This window comes from Antedon mediterranea, chromosome 3 (assembly GCF_964355755.1).
Source record: "Antedon mediterranea chromosome 3, ecAntMedi1.1, whole genome shotgun sequence".
NCBI lineage: Eukaryota > Metazoa > Echinodermata > Crinoidea > Comatulida > Antedonidae > Antedon > Antedon mediterranea.
In genome coordinates, this window is record NC_092672.1 from 17,880,224 (window position 1) to 17,900,553 (window position 20,330).

The following is a 20,330-nucleotide window of genomic DNA, read 5'->3' on the forward strand; positions in this document are numbered from 1 at the left end:
GCATTATTATGAATATGCATTTCTGCGCAGTAATCTTTTCTTCCTCGGTCACATTTGCCTCATTTTAATATATGTCACGCTAGGCTGAACAACACTCTCATGAATAATAAACAGTTGATTACGTCATACTATACAACTGGGATTTTACCTCTTGAATATTCAATAACAATTTTAAAGACCATGATGTCATTTAAATTCCATCTAAACTAATAACTCATCCCAAATTTATGTGATGAGGTCATAATTAAGGCACCTTAAGGGTACCTTTTCTCTTTATTTAGTTATAGTTATAGCTTACCTAGAAAACATGACACTGTGTTTGATTTCAGTAGTTGTTTAATTTCCCCGAGTAGCTATTTAAAAAACAATTATTTTTTATCTGACACATCTTTTTAGACTGTAATAAAATTGTATTGAAGAAATACAGGTGTATTAGGTATAGGCCTAATCTGACTGAAAGTTCAATTTGATTTGGTGAATAAATATCTCACTATACCCTATTTAATAGTGTTACCTTTGTCAGCAGCCCAAAATCAAATTTTGATGAATATGTGTTCATGTCACTTAATTTGGTAATTGCACTTGAATTGAAAATGAAAAATCCAGTTTAATAATAATAAGCATTACATAGTATTTGATACAATAAATAATATAGTGCAAGTAAAATTTATGAATATTCAAGAGGTAAAATTTCCAGTATAGTATGACGTAATCAACTGTTTATTATTCATGAGAGTGTTGTTCAGCCTAGCGTGACATATATTAAAATGAGGCAAATGTGACCGAGGAAGAAAAGATTACCTTTCTGCGCTCGCCTTCTGAATGAACATTTTAGTACGCTGCGCTTTCCGAATGAATTGCCGATTCTTACAAATAGGGAGGACATCGCTTTGTTGTAACTACGTATTGGTCCCTGGATGTAGCATGACTCAGATATCGACGGCGGCGTAAGCTGGGCCAACTTTTAAATATAGAACTTTAATAGAATAGAACTTTAATTAATTCGTACAAAGGGACACCGCCAGGGTAGTGCGTAACTACACGCTTTGGCCCTTGTAACTTGATACAGTCTAGATATCGATGCTTGGACCGCAATGAAAATAAGTTCTGATCGTTCACCTTTGTTCCCGGCCTCAAATCCCTCCCGCTCATTGCGCACGCTCCTATTCCTCTACTACTAGGCCTAGTACTAGGGTTACCGAGAGTTGACTCCATTGTTATTGCCACGATTCAACTCCGCGTACGTTACCATGCGCGCTATGTCATTGACGCGATTATTTGTCCATTGGTAAACACATTTTTATGTAATATTATTCTGAAAATAATTGAACTGTAAACATAATTCTTTTGAGTATTTATTTATTTACATATCATTCCATAAGATCAACTATTTTTTATCGTCATTACATTCAACCAAACATGTAAAAAATGTGGTTAAAATATCGTCCTGTCTAGCGCGTACGACCATACGCGGTAGATTGTTTACTCAAAAACCTTCGAACGGTCCAGTGACCTAACCCTATTCAACCTTGTTTTTGTAGTTGGGCCTCTCATGGCCTGGGATTTGTTTGTCTTCCTACGCCAAGATAATATAGTTCTACATGCCATGTGCTTTTTTCTCTGAGAAATATTTATTATAAGTGCCAAAAAAACGGTTTTTTCTCGATATGAAGCCTTTATTATTTAAATCTTTTAGAGAAAAATCACACATACCATAAAGCAGGTCCATTTATTTCATTTTTTAAATAAAATTGTGAAAATTACGTGAGGCTCAACTACAAAACCACCATTTTGTGGTATGATGTCATCGTAAGCCAATCAAAGCTGAGATTTCCCGCGATCGGCAGAGCTCACGGTTGAATGATTTTGGATCCTGGCTATTTGATTGGTGGACGCGAATCACCCACAGCGGAATGTTTTCTCTCGCGTGTACCGCGAAGTCACATGGTCTGTCTGTACGGATGTTACTACACAAATTTAGAGCAATGAATTTGTACGAATTCCGTTAAATAAACAACTTTATATATTTTGTAAACATTTAATAACATATTTTATTGATATTTCCAATGTTGATATATAAAATAAATTACTATAAAACGTAATTATTTGTAATTATTTTAGCGAAAAACGGTGTGGTTCATACAATTGTCGACTGAGGGCGCAATTTGTTTACAACGTTCGTGGCCAAAAACGATCATTTTCGGAGATGTTTTAGACTTTATATTTCGAAAACTACAAGTCAGATTTTCGTAATTCTTTCTTTATTGGAATATTGAAACAAAATACTAACATACAGTATAATGTTTAAATTGGTTGAAAAATAACAACTTTTAATTTTGCATCGTTATCCCTACTAGTACCAGATAGAGAGTACTACTACTCTAGACTATTCATATCGGTTATCCGTGGGTCTCTTATTTTATAGCAAAAATATCGCAGGATAGCCTAAATACAATATTATTATTATACAGTAATAGTAGGTTAAATGATGTTGCACCTTCTGTTTTTTGGACATGGTGAATAGTGTGTGTCACGCAGACTGGTGTCACGACGGTGGAGGCAGCAAGCAAATCAAACGTGTCACAGCACGTGTACTTGGTTTTGTCTAGACAAATATTAAACGTGTCTGTTGAGCTATCGTATTTCGGCAATAAAACAGACTGACAGAAGAAGTTACCCAGTTTCTAATCTAAAAACTTTTTTTTTTACTTTTTCATTTACAATTTTTTTTTTCGTGTTGATGACGTGGCCCCCCCCCCCCCTTGAATCCGCGCCTGTATAAAAAAAAAGTAAAACAATATCATTGTATTGAACCACACGTCGTTTTGTTTGCACGTTGTATGACAAACGGCACACGCGGCGTTTCATACATTCAATTGTGTTTCAATTGGCGGCCGTTTCAGTCGGCGGCGGCCGTTTCGGCTGTAAGCCAGCGTTGGCCTAACTAGCCTAGCCTAAGCCTAGGCTATGCCTGGCCCTATGCCTTAGTTTAGGCCTATATAAAACGAATTGTAATGAAACTGGTCCGCCATACCGATTTCGGCCCGGAACCGATTTTGGTGTGACAGGCCTACCTCTTGGTTGTTGAGCAGCTGACCCCGCTATTGGCTGCAACAAAATCATATCACTATCCTTTACACCATATTGTTCTAACGTTTTCTTGTTGTCTTCCAACACTTTGCCCGCATGGATAAGGCGTACATCATCTGCCTTCACACCAGTTTCTACTTCACAAAGGGCCTTAAAATTCTCTAACTCAATATCTGGACTTACATCAAGTTGTAAATACTGTCCAGAAACATTAGTAACCAAAACCTTCATATTTATAGACCGCAGTAATCCAATAAATAATTGAAAATCAGTGAATGAATGAACTCAGCGCGTGTTATTCTTCTTTTGCGACGACAAAAAAAATGCTCAATATTATGAAACGCCAAATGAACATTATTTTACTTACACATCGCAGCTTGAAATCATCAACCACCATAATATGCGGCCATTTTTTAAAATTTAAAAACATATTTATATATTGCACCTGTTTTACATATGGTTGTTGTTTCTTTAGAGCAATAGATTAAAACACTTTTTTTTAAATGAGAAAAAATTAGGCCTAAAGGGATACATAAAATATATTGTTCAAAGCATGTTTACAAAAGAGTGTTGACAAAGTGCGAGGCAGCGAGGCAAGCGAGGCATGCGCGGCATGCCAAATATTTGTGCGAGGCATCATTTTATCATTTCCAAAAGTGCGAGGCATGCGAGGCATATAGTTTACAATTTCAAAAAGGTGCGAGGCATATCTTAACGTGCTATTATGCTATATTATAGGCCTAATAATCAATCGATACAAGCGTATCTAAATAGATTCGTGTATACACTCATCATGTTGTTTATTTTTATGTAACGATTGTTTTTTCATTCAAGTCATATCGTGTCAAAAGTGCCCAAACTACGGTTCAAAAATCTGAACGACAGTCTCTAACTTTCGATAAACAATAATTGTTAAAGCGACACACTCATCAAATGACTGCAATGTTTGTTGGCATTTCGAGCGTGTTCACTCACATGTCTCTCGAACATAGCAGAGTGAAAATAATATTTTGTCACACCCCTGCGCCTAGATCCGGTAGACCCGAGAGATGGAAAATCCCTCTTTACTATTTAGCAGGTAGCGGAATGATTCAGCCCTCAGCTCAGAGGATTGTGGTGCATTCCCCTCCTATAGCACGTGGTTTCAGCAGCAACGCACAGACTTCTCTCTGAGCGGCGTGCCAAAGACATTTTTGACATTCCATTCTCTAGGAACAACACGTGTGGTGTACCTCTCTCGCAAATAAGGTGAACAGCGATTGCCAGGACAAGTTCAATAACTGGCGGTGAATAAAAGGTAACTGATATGGCGATCCAATAACATGCCGCAAAGAAAAAAATTGCGACAGAATTCTGGAGCGCGTGTGAAAAAAGATTTACGTCCGACAATTGTAATACTAGGCCTAAAATTAAACTTTAGCTAATATGCTTAGCCCTAACCTAGATAAGAGGCCTATGTAGAAAATAATTTAATCAATTTTGATATAATAATAATTGGTGTAATATTTAATAATGATACACTATTCCTGTTTTAGTAAGCTAGATATATTACGAACGATTTTTATTTATTGTTGTCCATGTACGTATTAATAAACCTGGCGCTAGTTTCCTTCGCTTGTATTTTTACTCCAAATTTGATAACTAACTTTATCGTGTGAATACCACACCTTAGAAGTATACCTCATGAGTACTTTAATGAAAGAATCACATAAAAAGTAACAAATAAATCCTTAAATTAATGATTTTACAGGCGTGTTTCTCGCACACTGTTCGCGAATTTCACTTATTCAATGTTCAATATTTTTGTTTCTATGGAGCGCCAAAAGAGCAACGATAATAGAGGACTAAAACTCAGTGGAATGCGTCAATTTCTCATGCATTTATTGGTGAAAAACACGTTTTATTTCAATATATTTGTTAATTTGTCAATAAAAATGCTGTAATATGTTACTGCTGATACTGTTCTGTTTTCAAAGAATAATAATCGATCCTAAATCAACATCACTACCTAGTCTAGACCTAGGACATCCTACTAAGGATATTATGATGAATTTTTCTATTTTATTCTTTAAAATGTTAACGAAACCGTGTACATTATCAACAGTAACATTTTTCATTACTGACAGTGACAAAATCTATTGAAATTGTACTTGATTTTCACCAAATAATGCGTTAAATATAAATGGATTCCACAGAGTTTTTAGCCCTCTAATTAATTTTGCTCTTTTGGCGTTCCATAGAAACCAAAATATTGAACATTGAGTGTGCGAAATGCGAGAAAAACAACGTCTGTAAAATCACCAATTTAATGGATTTATTGTTACTTTTATGTGATTTTTCTTCATTAAAGTAGGCCTACTAATTCTAAGCTGTGGTATTCAGGATAAAGTTGGTTAAAATACAAGGCAGGTGCAAAAGGAAACTAGCCTAGCGGGCCTAGGCCTAGGCTACTTCAATTTCGGTGATTTCCTGCCTTGCAATTTTGAGAAATGATAAAATGATGCCTCGCATTTTTTGATGATGGTAAAACGATGCCTCGCATAAATTTCTGACTTGCCTCGCATGCCTTCCCTGCCTCGCGTGCCTCGCTGCCTCGCACTTTGTTACTACCCTTTACAAAATAGTAGTAATAAAATGACTAAAAATACAAAATTCCTTTTATAAATAAAACTGGATTTAATAACAATGGTAAAATAGTGAGGATTTACTTTGAAAACAATATTTTTTTATAATTACCTCGGAGGTTATTCGATCGCGCGTGTCTGTCTGTTTGTTATCAGATTACTCAAAAGTTATTGCCATGCCAGAGATCAAATTGAAAACACAGATAGATATGTGATCGAGGACCACTCCATTAGATTTTGGAGGCAATCCAGATCAGGATCCCAATTCTGGAATACTTTTTTGTATTATTTTCAGACTGCTAGAAGTGTTAAAAAGATAGGATACAATTTTCAAAAGCCGGCAAGAAGTCTTAAAGTAACAAGTAGGCCCTATACTGAAGAAACAAACTGAAATTGCATTTTCTCGAGAACTACTTACTTGTCACAAGAACTTGATTTGATTTAATGTACCGGTTTTTTTATACGAGTAGTTTTTAAAAACCTATTTCTTTTCAAATTCACCCGTTTGTTTTTGGCGTTGCTAGTCAACTAAAACTTATTCGTTAGTTGAAAGGCTGGTTTGGTTACATAACCATTACACCAAACATACACAATGTTGTAGATAGTGAAATTAGCCTAATTAACACACAGCATTAAGACTTCATCTTCATCGTTATGAGCTGTTCCCACATAATCATGTTGATTATTGTGGAACTAGTTGGTGTTGTGGCAATAGTATTCACAGCTGATTTTGGTTTGATTGTTTGGATTTATTTCTTATATTATTTTATTTATTTATTTATCTTTTTTATTATTATTACTATTTTTTCTGTTATGCCTTTTATTTATTGTTACAAGGGGTGACTCGAGTTGGCGGGGTTGTCATGCCCGAATTTAGATGCACTATCTAAACCCCTGCCTAGCAAATGGAACATCTGTATAGATTTTGTTCTGATGGTCTTCACATTCGTCATTCCACTCTCTCACAGTGCGAAGAAAGAAGGGCCAAAACCGGTAGTCAGTTCTGAGGGCATTGGATGAGAACTGGTTGGGATGTGAGCCTTTGTTATTTTTAGAAGAATTACCAGTCGTTTTGAGGGGGCAAAAATAGAGTTGATAAACAGCTGTCTAGCTTCTTTTCTCTTGCTCTGTAGTGAGTTCCATTTCAGTTCCTTCATCATGTTATTAACACTTGAGGTTCTGCAAAACATCCTTCTAGCTGCACGTCGTTGGACCTTCTCAAGATATCTTGAGAAGGTCCAACGACGTGCAGCTAGATGGAGGTTTCGCATAAGTTATGTTGATTTGTGGGTGGGATCCCATACAGTTGAAGCGTACTCCATTATTCTGCTTTGTTGGCTGCTTCTTTCACCTTCTTAGAGCCAATTTTAAGATTCCTTTTTAAAAATCCCAGAGCCTGGTTTCCAGCTTGGCAGACATTGTGATGTGCTGGTTCCACGTGTAATTTAGACCGTTATATATGGTGACGCCCAGGTACTTGATGTTATCCATCGGCTTGATAACCATACAAAGAATACAATGGTCTGGGTGTATAGGGCCCTTCTTTCTAGATATAATCATTACTTGGCACTTGTCTGAATTCCAACTTCCACACCTTTTCCCATTCAGCCAGTTTTAAAAATATCAGCTTGGAGTTGTACGTATCTCATCTCTCCTTAATGTGATTACTCGATGTATCAGTGTGTCATCGGCAAATAATCTGGTAGTCCATTTTTATTCTTTCAGTCAGGTCATTGATGTTGAATACACTGGATAAAACAGGAATGTATGAGGACTTTGTCCCGTTCATCACAACAGCTTGTGTCCTATCTCTGAGTAATTGTTCAATCCATTTCGAAGTCTTACCACAGATACCATTTCTTCTAAGCTTGTATATCAGGTGTGGGTGACAAACGCTTTTGAAAAGTGAAATACAAAAACATCCTGACGTTTAACTTTCTCTGCACTCAGAAGCTCGTCAATCAGGCCTACAATTTGAGTCTCGGTAGATCTGCCACCGCGAAATCCATGGTGCTCATCTTTTAGGATGTTGTGCTGGTCACTATGAGATCAGTAACGATGATGTGTTCCATAATTTTACAAGGGATGCTGGTCAATGCTGATAATGGTCTGTAGTTGGATGCTTTGTATCGCTCACATCTTTCCTAATGCGGGGTGATGTGATGTGTGAATTTCCAATCTTGTAGTTACAGTAATCATATTACTTTAGCAGTCCCTGACCAATTTCATCTTTGTACATTGTATATATGTTTTGTTGGTCGAATAAATAAATTAAATGATGCCTGTCTGTGTCTGGTATATAGCCCTGAATATTCAAATTAATTAATTAAATTTCAGTATATCACCGGGCGGTTTAGAATTAATGTGCTTTGCCTGATTATGAGATCATGTTCCGAATATGAGCACTGTTTTTATAATTTACAGTATAGTATGATTTATATATAATTTACACAGTGCTACGCAACACATTGATTTACATATACACAATATTATTTTAAAATCCGTTGCGTATTAAAGTTGGAATTTATTCTGACTTGTTATGCCTCCACTGATTGTGAGGGCGTTTGTTGTATGAGAGAATGTATCTGGTGGGTAAAAATCTGTGATAATACCATATATGGCTCTGTGGTTTAGTGGTATGATACTCGCCCTGTAAGCGAGAGGTTGCAGGTTCGAATCCCGCCAGAGACAATTTTTTCATACAACTAAAAAATACGGAACTTTCGCCAATGAGCTATGCTCGACGCGATTATGTGATCATGTTCCGAATATGAGCACTGTTTCTATAATTTACAGTATGATTTATATATAATTTACACAGTGCTACGCAACACATTGATTTATATATAAAACACAAAGAACATTTCTAAACCGCCCGGTGATATACTGAAATTATTATATTAACTTGCATTGATGAAGGGTTATTGTTGCCCGAAAGCTCTGCTAACCTTTATGGCTGTTTTACTTTACTTCTTGTAATTTAGCTTTTCGCTTTTTTTTTGTATCTCCATTGAGATCCAGCCACTGATAGGTGGTTCCGGAAAAACAGTCCTGGGCCGTTCTGTGGACTGCAGAATGGGCATATGTTTCTCAATAATAGCCCGTAATGGAGGCAACCTAGGGTGATAGGTTGTGACTCTGGTCGAATTTGGCTGACGTGGTTTGTACGTCAGTGTTTGACATTGAGGAATATCTTATGCTTTCTTTATAGCAGTTTCGATGTATTCCTTCTTTTCCGGAGATGTCCGGTTAGTTCTTCGGTACGATTCTGAAAATCTAAATCTGAAGAACAGATACGTCTGATACGTAATGCTTGACTGTACGGATGTTTTTAGTACAGTGTCGGGGATGACAACTGCTAGGGAGCAGGTACATATTTTTATCCGTGGGTTTACGGAATAGGTCAGTTTTGAGTGTACCATTTTCTATGGTCACTATAGTGTCCACAAAATCAACGCTAGTAGTGGATTTGGTAGCTGTAAATTTGATAGTTGGGTTGGCTGAATTAATATTGAGAAGAAAAGATTCCAAATTATATTTACCATGGTCCAGATCATGAAGATGTCGTCAATGTATCTAAACCAAACAAGTGGTTTATTAGGTTGGAGGGACAAAAAATTGGCCTCAAATTGTCCCATAAATAAATTTATAAAAGATGGCGCCTTTTTTGTGCCCATCGATGTGCCATGAATTTGAAGGTAATGGTCATTTCCAAAAATAAAATTGTTGTTGGTTAAAATCAACATGACCAGTTCTCGTAAATGAGCTTTAGTAGGCGTTTTGCCTGGAATTTTGTGTAATTTAAAATACATGCGTCGGCTTCTTCTTCGTGAGGGATATTAGTATACAAAGATGAAACATCTAATGTAGCCAGAACAGAATTATTAGGTAAATTTTTGAATTTGGTTAATTTTGCGGATAAAGTCCGTGGAGTCCTGAATGAATGAAGGGAGATCAGTTACATATGGTCTAAGTAAATCATCCATAATATATTCAGAAATTTTCTCTGTAGCAGTGCCATTGGCCGAAATAATGGGTCTACCAGGATTGCCTGCTTTGTGGATTTTAGGTAGGAAATAAATCTGCCTGGAACTGGATTAACCTGTACCAAATGAGGTCCAATCTTAGGATCGATGGAGTGTTTTTTTACCAACAAAGAAACAGATTTGCCCACCTTATCCGCAATTTCCAGTGTGTGATCCGTTGTAAGTTTACGATAATGAAGAGGATTGTTTAGCTGTCTTAAGGACTCCTCTTCATAAAATTTGATGTCCATAGCAACAGTGGCAGAACCTTTGTCAGCGGGTTTAATGATGATATCATTACGCTGAGACGCAATTTGGCAATGGCCTGCCTCTCTTGTTTTGAGAGATTGTCATGTTTATCTGGATTCGGGACGTACCGTAGTTTTGTACATCCTCCTCAATAGCCTGAATAAATGTTTCTAAAGCTGGTCAACGATTTTTAGGTGGATTCCAGGAACTTTTTGGTTTAAATTTGCTAATGTTGCCTTCGTTTTGCGTGGTGTTGCTGTCTGAATCGGCAAAATATTCACGTAAACGTAATCTTCTGGAGAAAGACTCCATATTTAAAGATAGTTGTTGTGCGCCAAACTGCTTTGGTTTTGGGCAGAATTTAAGTTCTCGTGAAATAAGTTTTTTCTCGCCTTCGGAAAGTCGACAATTAATTTCAACAACTGAATCAGAGGTGTTCAAACGAACCATCTGCAGGGTTTCCTAAAAGCCCTGAAATCATCCGAAGGTAGAGTCATTTGTGTTGAAAGTCTGTAGGTAGACCAAATTTGTTATGTCCCCTTCGGGCCATTACCGTTAATTGCTTACGGCAATCATTGGCGATAATCCTAAATTTGTTTTGAAACTCGGATGCAGGAAGTTCTCATTTCAACTTCTTAGTTCTAGAGTGAATTTCAACCTACAGGATATTTTGACGTAACCTTATATTCATAGATGATTATACTCAATTTTTAAATATTTCAATTTTGTAATGTAATTTTGTATTGTACGTTGTATTGATGTTTATTTGTTATATTTCTATATTTTTTTAAAATCTCAAGCAATTCAATTTTTCTCTGTGATTTGTGGATATTTGAATAAATGAAATAAAACTAGATTTGAACTGGCGAGTTCGTGTTATCCGCGAATATGCAACATTCACGTCATCAAATTGACATATGAAGATAACTATTTTAGAAGATAATTATCTAAATAATTACATTAATGAAAATTTGAAGAATTTTAGGCATGTAAAAGTGCGATGCGCTCTCTTTTAAACGCGATGAGCTTATACGAAAGAGATGAAAATCTGACATTTTGAATTCAACTGGCGATGTGATGACGTCATGACATCAGATAGACAAAATTTGTATATGAATTCATATCTACAATTCAACAACTTCCATAATAAGTTTTAATCACATGGGTCACTTTTCATTCCGATGAGATCTAACAGATTAGAATATACAGTATAGATACAATTAAGTAACTCACGTTATTCTAATTTTTTAATATAATGACGTAATAAAAATAAAAATGTTTTTAACTCATGTGAAAGAAAATTGGTTTAGCAAGAACATATAAAAAACTATTTTTCTACGCTTTGTACGAGCTGTGCGCACAATTTCTTGCGCAAAACGCAAGCAAATGGTCATATGTATCTATTCAGTCACCTTATAAAAAATCATTTGCAATTAAATGTCAAATGTCAATATTAACCAATCACAAAATTTGCCTATAAAACCAAATGTTCTATAATTCTGTTAAGATATCAATCAATCATATGCAATCAAAAGAGCACATTCATCATTACACCAGTTGACATAGGTCAAAGGTCCACATTTTAACAAGTCATATACTAAATAATGCAAAGTTATCCAAACTATAAGATCGATGGTCATAAATGTAATCACATTATTTGATCGGTAAAGTTATGGTATTTCTGATAATTTTTCCTAGTGCGCATTATTTTATGTATTTATAATACTGTAAAATAACTAATAAAATCAATATTTCAAAATCTTACGCTGACCTTTAATGATTTGTCACAACACATTGCATAGGCAGATCCAAGTGGGCCAGTCAGCCCACCTCGTCCCCCACCTTTAATTTCGACAATACAAAACTTCACCAATTCAATTCAAAATTTCACTGATCCCTATCTCTTTCTATTAAATGATCTTGGATTCGTCACTGTGTGGTTTATAAACCGTAGAGAGGACACAAGCAATGTTGAAGCTTGTATAAATGTTTCTAAAAATAAGTTTGTTTTTTCATTGTCAAGTTCTGCAAATACTGTAAGTTTCAAATGTTTTGATTACCTTTTATAAGGGACCACCAGACTCAGATCTATAATGCTTTAGGTTTTTACTTTCATTGGCTAATAAAAACTGGAATCCACAACTCACTACACAGACAGACCACAATTTTTATCAAGAGCATATCGTTAGTATGAGCTTCAATATGGTTGCTAGCCAAAGATAGTTTTTCTGTACAACTTATTGATATTATCTTCTTAAACTAATTTTCCTGTGCATACTGTAGTACAAAACCTGTTTATAATAAGGTCCATCTTTTCGAAGGTTGCATATACAGTATACTGTTCAAAGTTAGCAGTATGATGTCAGGAGAATAAACTCATCTGACTCTCTTCTTTATGTGTCAATTTAACGAACGTAAACTAAACTAACCCTAAATATTTTCATTACAATTCAAGCTTATTCGTAACATTACATAATAATTATTAGAAAACAATAGGCTAAAGTATAAAATGAATGAACATCAAAAATCATTATTGGCAGAGTGGCAAGGATCGGAGACTAATAGAACCAAGTCAATGCCAGCTAATATAAAATAGCAATGCTTGGAATGATTGTGTTCACTGTAAATTATTATGTCTATTCAGGAATCAATCCTGGTTGTCAAATCCTGGTGGTCACATATAGAGATAATCAACAATTTTTTGCAGAACTAGACAATGACCAAACTCTTCACAGAATAGTGTCTGGAAGTCATCTCATTTAGAATCATTTTAATGATAGCAATGCATATGCCCTGTTGGTGCACAGGCTAGTGTTCGGATAGTCCAGAAAACCATGGACATGTGTTCCAGATTTATATATTCACTATGGGTTGGTATGTATATATTCTGAATATTACTATGTTCTGATTGCAATGGGGATGAAAAAAGTAATAACCAATAGTATAGTAAGATTTGTTAAACGCTTATATCCACCAAAGTGCTCAAGGCACCTGTGAAAGAAACAATCCGTAAACTTGAAAAAATTAACAAATCTAGACAAAAACACATAATTGCATTTTGTTTACCAGTTAGGGTGCACAGACTGGCTATAGTACATAACTATGTATTCTCAGTTATCCGAGTATTACCTAGACAAATAAAAATCAAAAGTATATGTAGCCAACATAAAGAAACATATATCAAATCATGAATGAATATTGCATATTATTCTGACACATTTTTGCGAAATGAATTTGTCAAGATTTTGCTTTAACCATTTATTTTATTTAAGGTCAGCGTAACATTTCATCTGTCTGATTTGATTAATTATTATATTAATCAAAAGTATAATAAAATAGAAAAACTTTATTGATCAAATAATTTGATTACTTGTAAAACAATCGATATCATAGTTTGGACAAGTTTGCATTTATTTGCAATATTAAAATGTTGACTTTTGACCTTATGTCAACTGATGAAATTATGTATGTTCTCTTTTACATTATTAGAAGATTCAGTTGAAACGGATATCCAGTCAACACTTTCATGTGGATTGAAAATAGGAAATTCAATTATACAGATTCCCAAAGGAAATTCTTGTCATGTAAATATTATAGTTTCTAACCGAACAAACAAAGATATTGTTATTGAAAGACGAACATAGTTAGGCACTTTATACTTCAACAAAATCAAATCTATTATTACCAAAGAAACTCAATCACCTGAGAAACCTGACCTTGACAATGCCCATAATGTGAATGTGATCCAGATACTGATAGGGAGCCACCAATCGATTTGTCCCATCTATCAGATCAACAGAAGACAATTGTCAAACGCATGCTCAAAGAAGAAGCGAACGCATTTGCAAAAAAATGACCAAGATATGGGACAAATTGATGAACTCGAAATGAATATAAACTAAACGACACCACACCAGTCCAGCGAACATATCAGTCGATTCCACGTCCACTGTATGAGGAAGTTAAGGATTACATTACTGATCTACTCAATCGTGGATGGATCCAAAAATCCACCTCTCCATATTCATCACCGATAGTCTTCGTACGGAAAAAAGATGGATCCCTCATACTGTGTATAGACTATCGACAATTAAACCTAAAGACCATTACAGATCGACAACCAATTCCAGGAATTCAAGACATAGTGGATGGTTTGGGAGGACGCTGGCTGTTGGTTCTCTACACTAAACCAAGGTCTATGGATTCGCATTCCATTTGGCCTAAACAAAGCCCCAGCTGTGTATCAACGGTATATGGAATATTGCCTCGCTGACCTAAATAATGAGATATGTACTGTGTACTTAGATGATGTCTTAATATATAGTTCAACATTTGAAGAACATGTCGACAGGGTTAGAAGAGTGTTAGCACGTATGCAGCAACATGGCATGAAGTTACGCCCTTCAAAATGCTCTTTCTTCCAGCCTAAAGTTAAGTATCTGGGTAGAATTGTTTCCAAAGATGGCTACTGTATTGACCAAAAAAAAAAACAGCAGCACTGGAAGCAATTAAGAACAAGAGACCATCCACTGTTGGAGAAGTAGACCAGATAGTTGGCTTATTAGGATATTACCGTCGGTACATTCCAAACTTCTCTCGTCGTGCGAAAGCGTTGTATGATCTTTTGAAAACATCAAAACAAGACAACGAAACTAGCCAATCGACAAAACCGAAACGTAATCACAACAAGAGAAATAGAAAAAAACACATAAGTCCTAAAGAGTCCATTAGCTGAGAGAAACGCCACCAGAAGACTTTGAATTCATTAATTTCATGTTTGAATGAACCACCTATCATGGCATATCCTGATTTTTCACTTCCATTCATTCTCCATACTGATGCTTCTCAAGAGGGTCTCGGCGCTGTATTATATCAAAAGCAACATGGTCACCCTCGTGTCATCGGCTATGGTTCACGAACTCTATCACCGGCAGAGAAGAACTATCATCTGCACTCTGGGAAGTTAGAATTCTTAGCGTTGAAATGGGCCGTAACAGAAAAATTCAGAGATTATCTATATTATTCAAAAACATACGACCATATATGTAACAGGGTAACAGGTATGCTTATACCCAAATACTTGAATGATTTATCTGCTGAATCTGACTTGAATCTGAGAAACCTTGTGGGACCCATTAAAGTAAAAGCTGGAATGAGAAGTGACCATGCTATAAATAGATGAGTCACCTTATCCAAGTGGCGGGAAAATGGTCATGAATATTTATTGTATAATGTTTCAGTATGGGTCAGTTCATAAATGGACAAGGGATTTTGTTAATTGATTGGCATTTTTAATAGTTTCTTATTTTGTGTAACCGAATTTAAATTGATAATTGCATGTGTATGACTCAAGTTACAATACAATCGGTCTGTAAACTACGAAATAACGTTATGATAAATGTATATACCATCGGTTAAAAATTGTCATAGTACCTAACTGGGAATGGATGACACTTACTAGTGCCTAGGCCAAAGTGAAGGTTTTCATCTCCTTCCGACTGGTTACTAGGTAAGCATCTATATTTTTATCTCTCTTAATTTTAGAATTGTTTTACTACAGTTAATATAGTTGATTAGTTATTTGATTGTTATACTAGACACAACGCAATAGTAGCCTATACTGTCGTTAATGATACGATCGATCGATCACTGATATGTTATTTTAAATATAGTAACACTGTTTTTGTTATACAGTATCTTCTTCCAAATGGTTACTAGCTTCAATAAAAGAATTTAACTTTTCCAAACCAAGAACTGTCTCTGTGGATGATTTTGTGTTTGTGCCAGTGCTGCAGCTCCGGAAAATACTACGCGATAAAGCTACGCGATAAAGCTACGACGCTATATAGTACGAACCTGTTACATATATACTGACAATAATCCATTGACCTATGTATTGACCACGGCCAAACTTAATGCTACGGGACACCGCTGGGTAGCAGAATTAGCGGATTATCATTCAGATAAAATATAGACCAGGTCGAATACATCAGGATGCCGACACCTTGTCAAGAATCCCGCTTGATCTAAAACAATTGGAAAAGTTGTGTTCGGAAGAAATATCTGAAGAGGTCATGCAAGCGGCAGTCCATGGTGTGAATGCTTAGGCAGAAGGCTTAACTACATGGTCAGATCATAGATCCAGATATTGAGAAACCCTTAAGACCCTTAATTAATAACCTCTGCCCAGAAGATATAAAGACAGTTCTAACACAAGATCCAGCCATTAATAGAGTCCTAAAGTATAAGGCCAAGGGGCGCTGGCCAACTCGAAAAGAAAGAAAGAACGAGACCAAAACAAAAACGTCAATCATGCATGAGTGGAAACAAGCTGCAAGTTGGACATGATGGTATTCTCCGACGCTGCACCACAACACGTTCTCAGATCGTCCTTCCAGAAAAATACAAACAGTTAGTATACACAGAATTGCATAGTAACATGGGACAACTTGGTCCAGAACGAGTTGTACATATGGCACGAGAGGGGTTTTATTGGCCACATATGGAAGCAGAAATAGAGGATTACATCACATCTGCCGATGTCTGATCCAGAAGAAATCAGTTCGTATAACCAGAGCTCCTTTAGTCAATATCATTACGACTCAACCCTTTGAACTTGTTTCTATCGATTATGTACACTTGAAAAAGAGCAAAGGCGGATATGAGTATATTTTAGTAATTATGGACCACTTTACTCGATTTGCGCAAGCATATCCGACAAGGAATAAGAGCGGTAAAACTGCAGCCAACTTAATCTTCAATGACTTTATACTGCGATTTTGATTTCCAAAGACATTGCACCATGACCAGGGTCGGGAATTTGAAAATCACTTATTTACCAATCTTGAAGCTTACTCTGGGATCTAACATTCACGTACCCCACCTTATCACCCTCAAGGCAATGGCCAAGTGGAAAGGTTAAATCGAACGTTGCTTGGAATGCTACGAACCTTGTCCGAAAACCAGAAGGACAACTGGAAGGAATCACTCAATAAAGTTGTTCATGCTTATAACTGCACTCGCCATGATTCAACAGGGTACTCACCGTTTTATCTACTCTACGGCAGACCTCCTTGTCTACCAATTGACATTGCCTTCGGGTTAGACAATCAAGACGATGGAAAGACTGTTGACACACGAGAGTATGCACAACGATGGAACCAACAAATGAGAGAGGCCTATACATTAGCCGCAGAGAGTTCCAACAACAGTGCCAAAAGAAGTAAAACTCATTACGACATCTAAGCTAAAGGTGTACTTTTATTACCTTATTTGTTCGAAGGCTTGGGAAGACAGAAGGTCCTTCCAAAGCAGTGAGGATGAGGAGGAAGCAATGACGGTAACGTTTGGGAATCAAATCTAGACCAACACGGAATAGGAGATCCCCCCAGAACCACTACAGTATTATACATTAGGCACCCACAATGGCCACCGTAAGTAAATAATGATCCACGCACTACCTCCACAATTTCCAGTTTATTTTTACAATCCGTCAAATCCATACCTATCGAATCCTCAACTTATTATTTAGCAGTACATATCACTTATCAGAAAATGTTTGTAGTTATACGATTGTATAGATGACCAATTTCAGTTTTTTTAATTATCCAGTTATAGTAGATTTAGTTTTGAACATTTATTAACATCTAAGAAGATAGGCCTACTGTTAGAAGAGATGTGCGCGCACATGTAAGAAGAGATGAGCGTGCACATGATAAGAGCAGCTATGTTGGTAATATACAAAGAATGTCACACTTTATCGGGTGATCTGTTCTATGGCAAATGATCAATTTCAAGTGGACTGCAAAGCCCGGAAGCTTAACATTAATTTGTTTTGTTTGTAAAGATTGTTGTATTATTTAGTAGCCTGATACAGAAAAAATAAGAATTGTGCAGTATTTGTTTCTTTCAAGTGGATATCTTTATTTAAAGTTAGTAGACTCATTGTTGTTAGTTAAGGTTCCCTTTTAAGTTACGATGTCGGGGACACCATCACTTTGGCTGGGGAGAGTGTAAGCAGCACAGAAATTAGACCCCATAAATTTAGTTCAAAGACCTTTGAAGTATCACATGACCTCCTTCGCAGCTAAGGTTGGGTCTCTGGAATTTGACTTATCATTAAATAGTCCGATATTGAGACACCAACAAGTGCATTTACGTTGTGTATATTATTTCACATATCATTTTGGGACCTGGATAACATTAAGTATACATACAGTATACACAGTATATATTGTATACATACTGCATAACAGTGTAGCATAGGTGAAATTACGGGGCTCGCCTTTTATTCCAATTTTTAACATGGTGATGTCATCAAAAAGAAACACAAAGATAGCAAATTGGGAATAAAATAATCTGAGCAATATATTAACATGTAGAAAGAGATTCGAATACGTAGAATAGAGATGCGCGCTCTTTTAAATGTGATAACTATGAAGTTGCCCAGAATAGATCTGCGTCCGGCCCAGGGCAAACTTATCAATTGCCGACCCAGGGCCGACCCAGGGCCGGCCTAAATCGTAAGTGTAAATGGGGTCTATGATGCAAAAGATGAAACCAACTTTTTTTATTCAACTGGCCATATTATGATGACTTCACAACATCCGATTTTTATTTAAATGTGATGAGCTATGACGAAAGAGACAATCCTATATTTTATATTCGAGTGGCCATACAATGACGTCATAACATCCTAGGGGTAAAAATTCTACAACTTATCTTCTTCTTGCATAATAAGTTAACACAATTTGGGGTCACCTTTGATCCTGAAGAGCCATTATAATAGATTCAAAATAGACATTATTTTGACAATATTTTTGTAACTTTTCAACTAAAACGCGCGCAAATGGTCTAAATCAACGTTTTCCTATGACATCATTTTAATTTGAAATGATGTCAATCTTTTTTTAAATAATGACTGCTAGGAAAGGGTGGAAAATCATAATTCAAGAAAAAAACACACATTATTCGGCGTTTCATTATTAATATATTATAACAAAGAATATATCACAAGAATGAGTATTCCGCGATTTTTGCATGAGAAATTTGTAACAGAGAGCGCCAGTGAGTGATGCCCGCCCTCATAAGGGCGGATGTATACATACTAAATAAGACTTGATTTAATAGATATTATACATGTCACATTAAATAGAATTATGATAATAGTTTTTGCAATTGTAAACTATTTTATAATACATATTTATTAACAAACTAGTGTACATTCACTTTTACAGACAATTATTTACTAACATGCTAAGTTAGTTCACAAAAAAGGCCTAACACAGCAACACCAAAAATCAATGAATCGTTACTCAGCACGGCCTATTCTTTACCATTGCCGTGTACTACTCTACGCCCGGTAAATTAAGTATTGTTTTTATGATATAAATTAGTATAAAATACATGTTATTAATAGGACAAAATGTTAAATGTTATTAACATTTATTTGTTTTACCAGAAACAAGTTAAATATAGGAATATTATTAAACAATCTTTCGTGAAAACGCGTAAACAGCAACACGCCCGGTCACGCTATCGTAGCGCCCGGTTGATAAAGCAAACTGTTTATACGGCAGTTTTTACTAAATAAATTGCATAAAACGAACAATTAAATATCCAAATAGTATTTAACATGATGTTGGCATGTAGTTGATAACATTTGTTATCATGAAAATACTACCGGTGGTCTAGCCTTTGATTATTGAAACCGTCACAAAAAGTTGTATACATCCCAGATACATCCACACTTATGGCGGCGCCCTACCACATGGACAATATTACTGTTACAGGGAAAATCGCGGAATACTCATTCTTGTGATATATTCTTTGATTATAATAAGTCCATAGTTTTTGGAAGCGCCAACAACGGGAGCTTTTGGTTTTTGCAAAACAACATGGCGAGTAACGTGGCTGGGGATGATGCTTCTACAGAAAGCGTACCAGTTTTTGTTTTAACAGCTGCGGTTGGGGCCATAGTTTTAGTTCTTATATTTTTATGTGGAGCGGGAAGAGGTGGGGATAAACAAGAAAAACATAAAGAAGATGGTATATTTAATTTTTTATGAAGATTATTGTTTTGGCCTAGGCCTAGCCTAGGCCTAGTATTTGGAGTAGTCTAATAGGGAGTATGGTCGAAGCGGCCGCCAACGAAAGCGGCCGCCAGTTTAATATCGTCATTTGTATGGAACGCCATGTGCGCTTTAATCTTTGATTGTCGTTGTCAACGCCATGGCCTATGGCGAGTTGATTTACAGCTGTATGTATGGTCAAACCAATAAATATAAGTCAAATCATGTACTATCGAATCTTTATATTTCTATAATAATTAATTTTGCCTGCC

General features: G+C 36.0%; 2 protein-coding genes across 3 annotated transcripts in view; one reads left to right on the forward strand and one right to left on the reverse strand.

The window, feature by feature from the left end:
• Positions 1-3,394, reverse strand: part of LOC140044982 (protein DDI1 homolog 2-like) — a 40,042-nt gene extending 36,648 nt beyond the window's left edge. The window contains exon 1 of one of the 2 annotated variants that reach the window (XM_072089704.1): positions 3,274-3,394. Coding sequence is in view for 1 of the 2 variants with exons in the window: in XM_072089703.1 (XP_071945804.1) it covers positions 3,075-3,321 (247 nt within the window). In the remaining variant the exon portion in view is untranslated. Of the gene's footprint in view, positions 1-3,074 lie in introns of both variants that reach the window. The other variant, XM_072089703.1, reaches the window with a different exon arrangement.
• Positions 3,395-19,884: 16,490 nt separating this feature from the next.
• LOC140044090 (transducin beta-like protein 2) overlaps positions 19,885-20,330 on the forward strand; it is a 47,116-nt gene continuing 46,670 nt past the window's right edge. The window contains exon 1 of the mRNA XM_072088570.1: positions 19,885-20,035. Coding sequence (XP_071944671.1) covers positions 19,885-20,035 — 151 coding nt within the window. The remainder of the gene's footprint in view (positions 20,036-20,330) is intronic.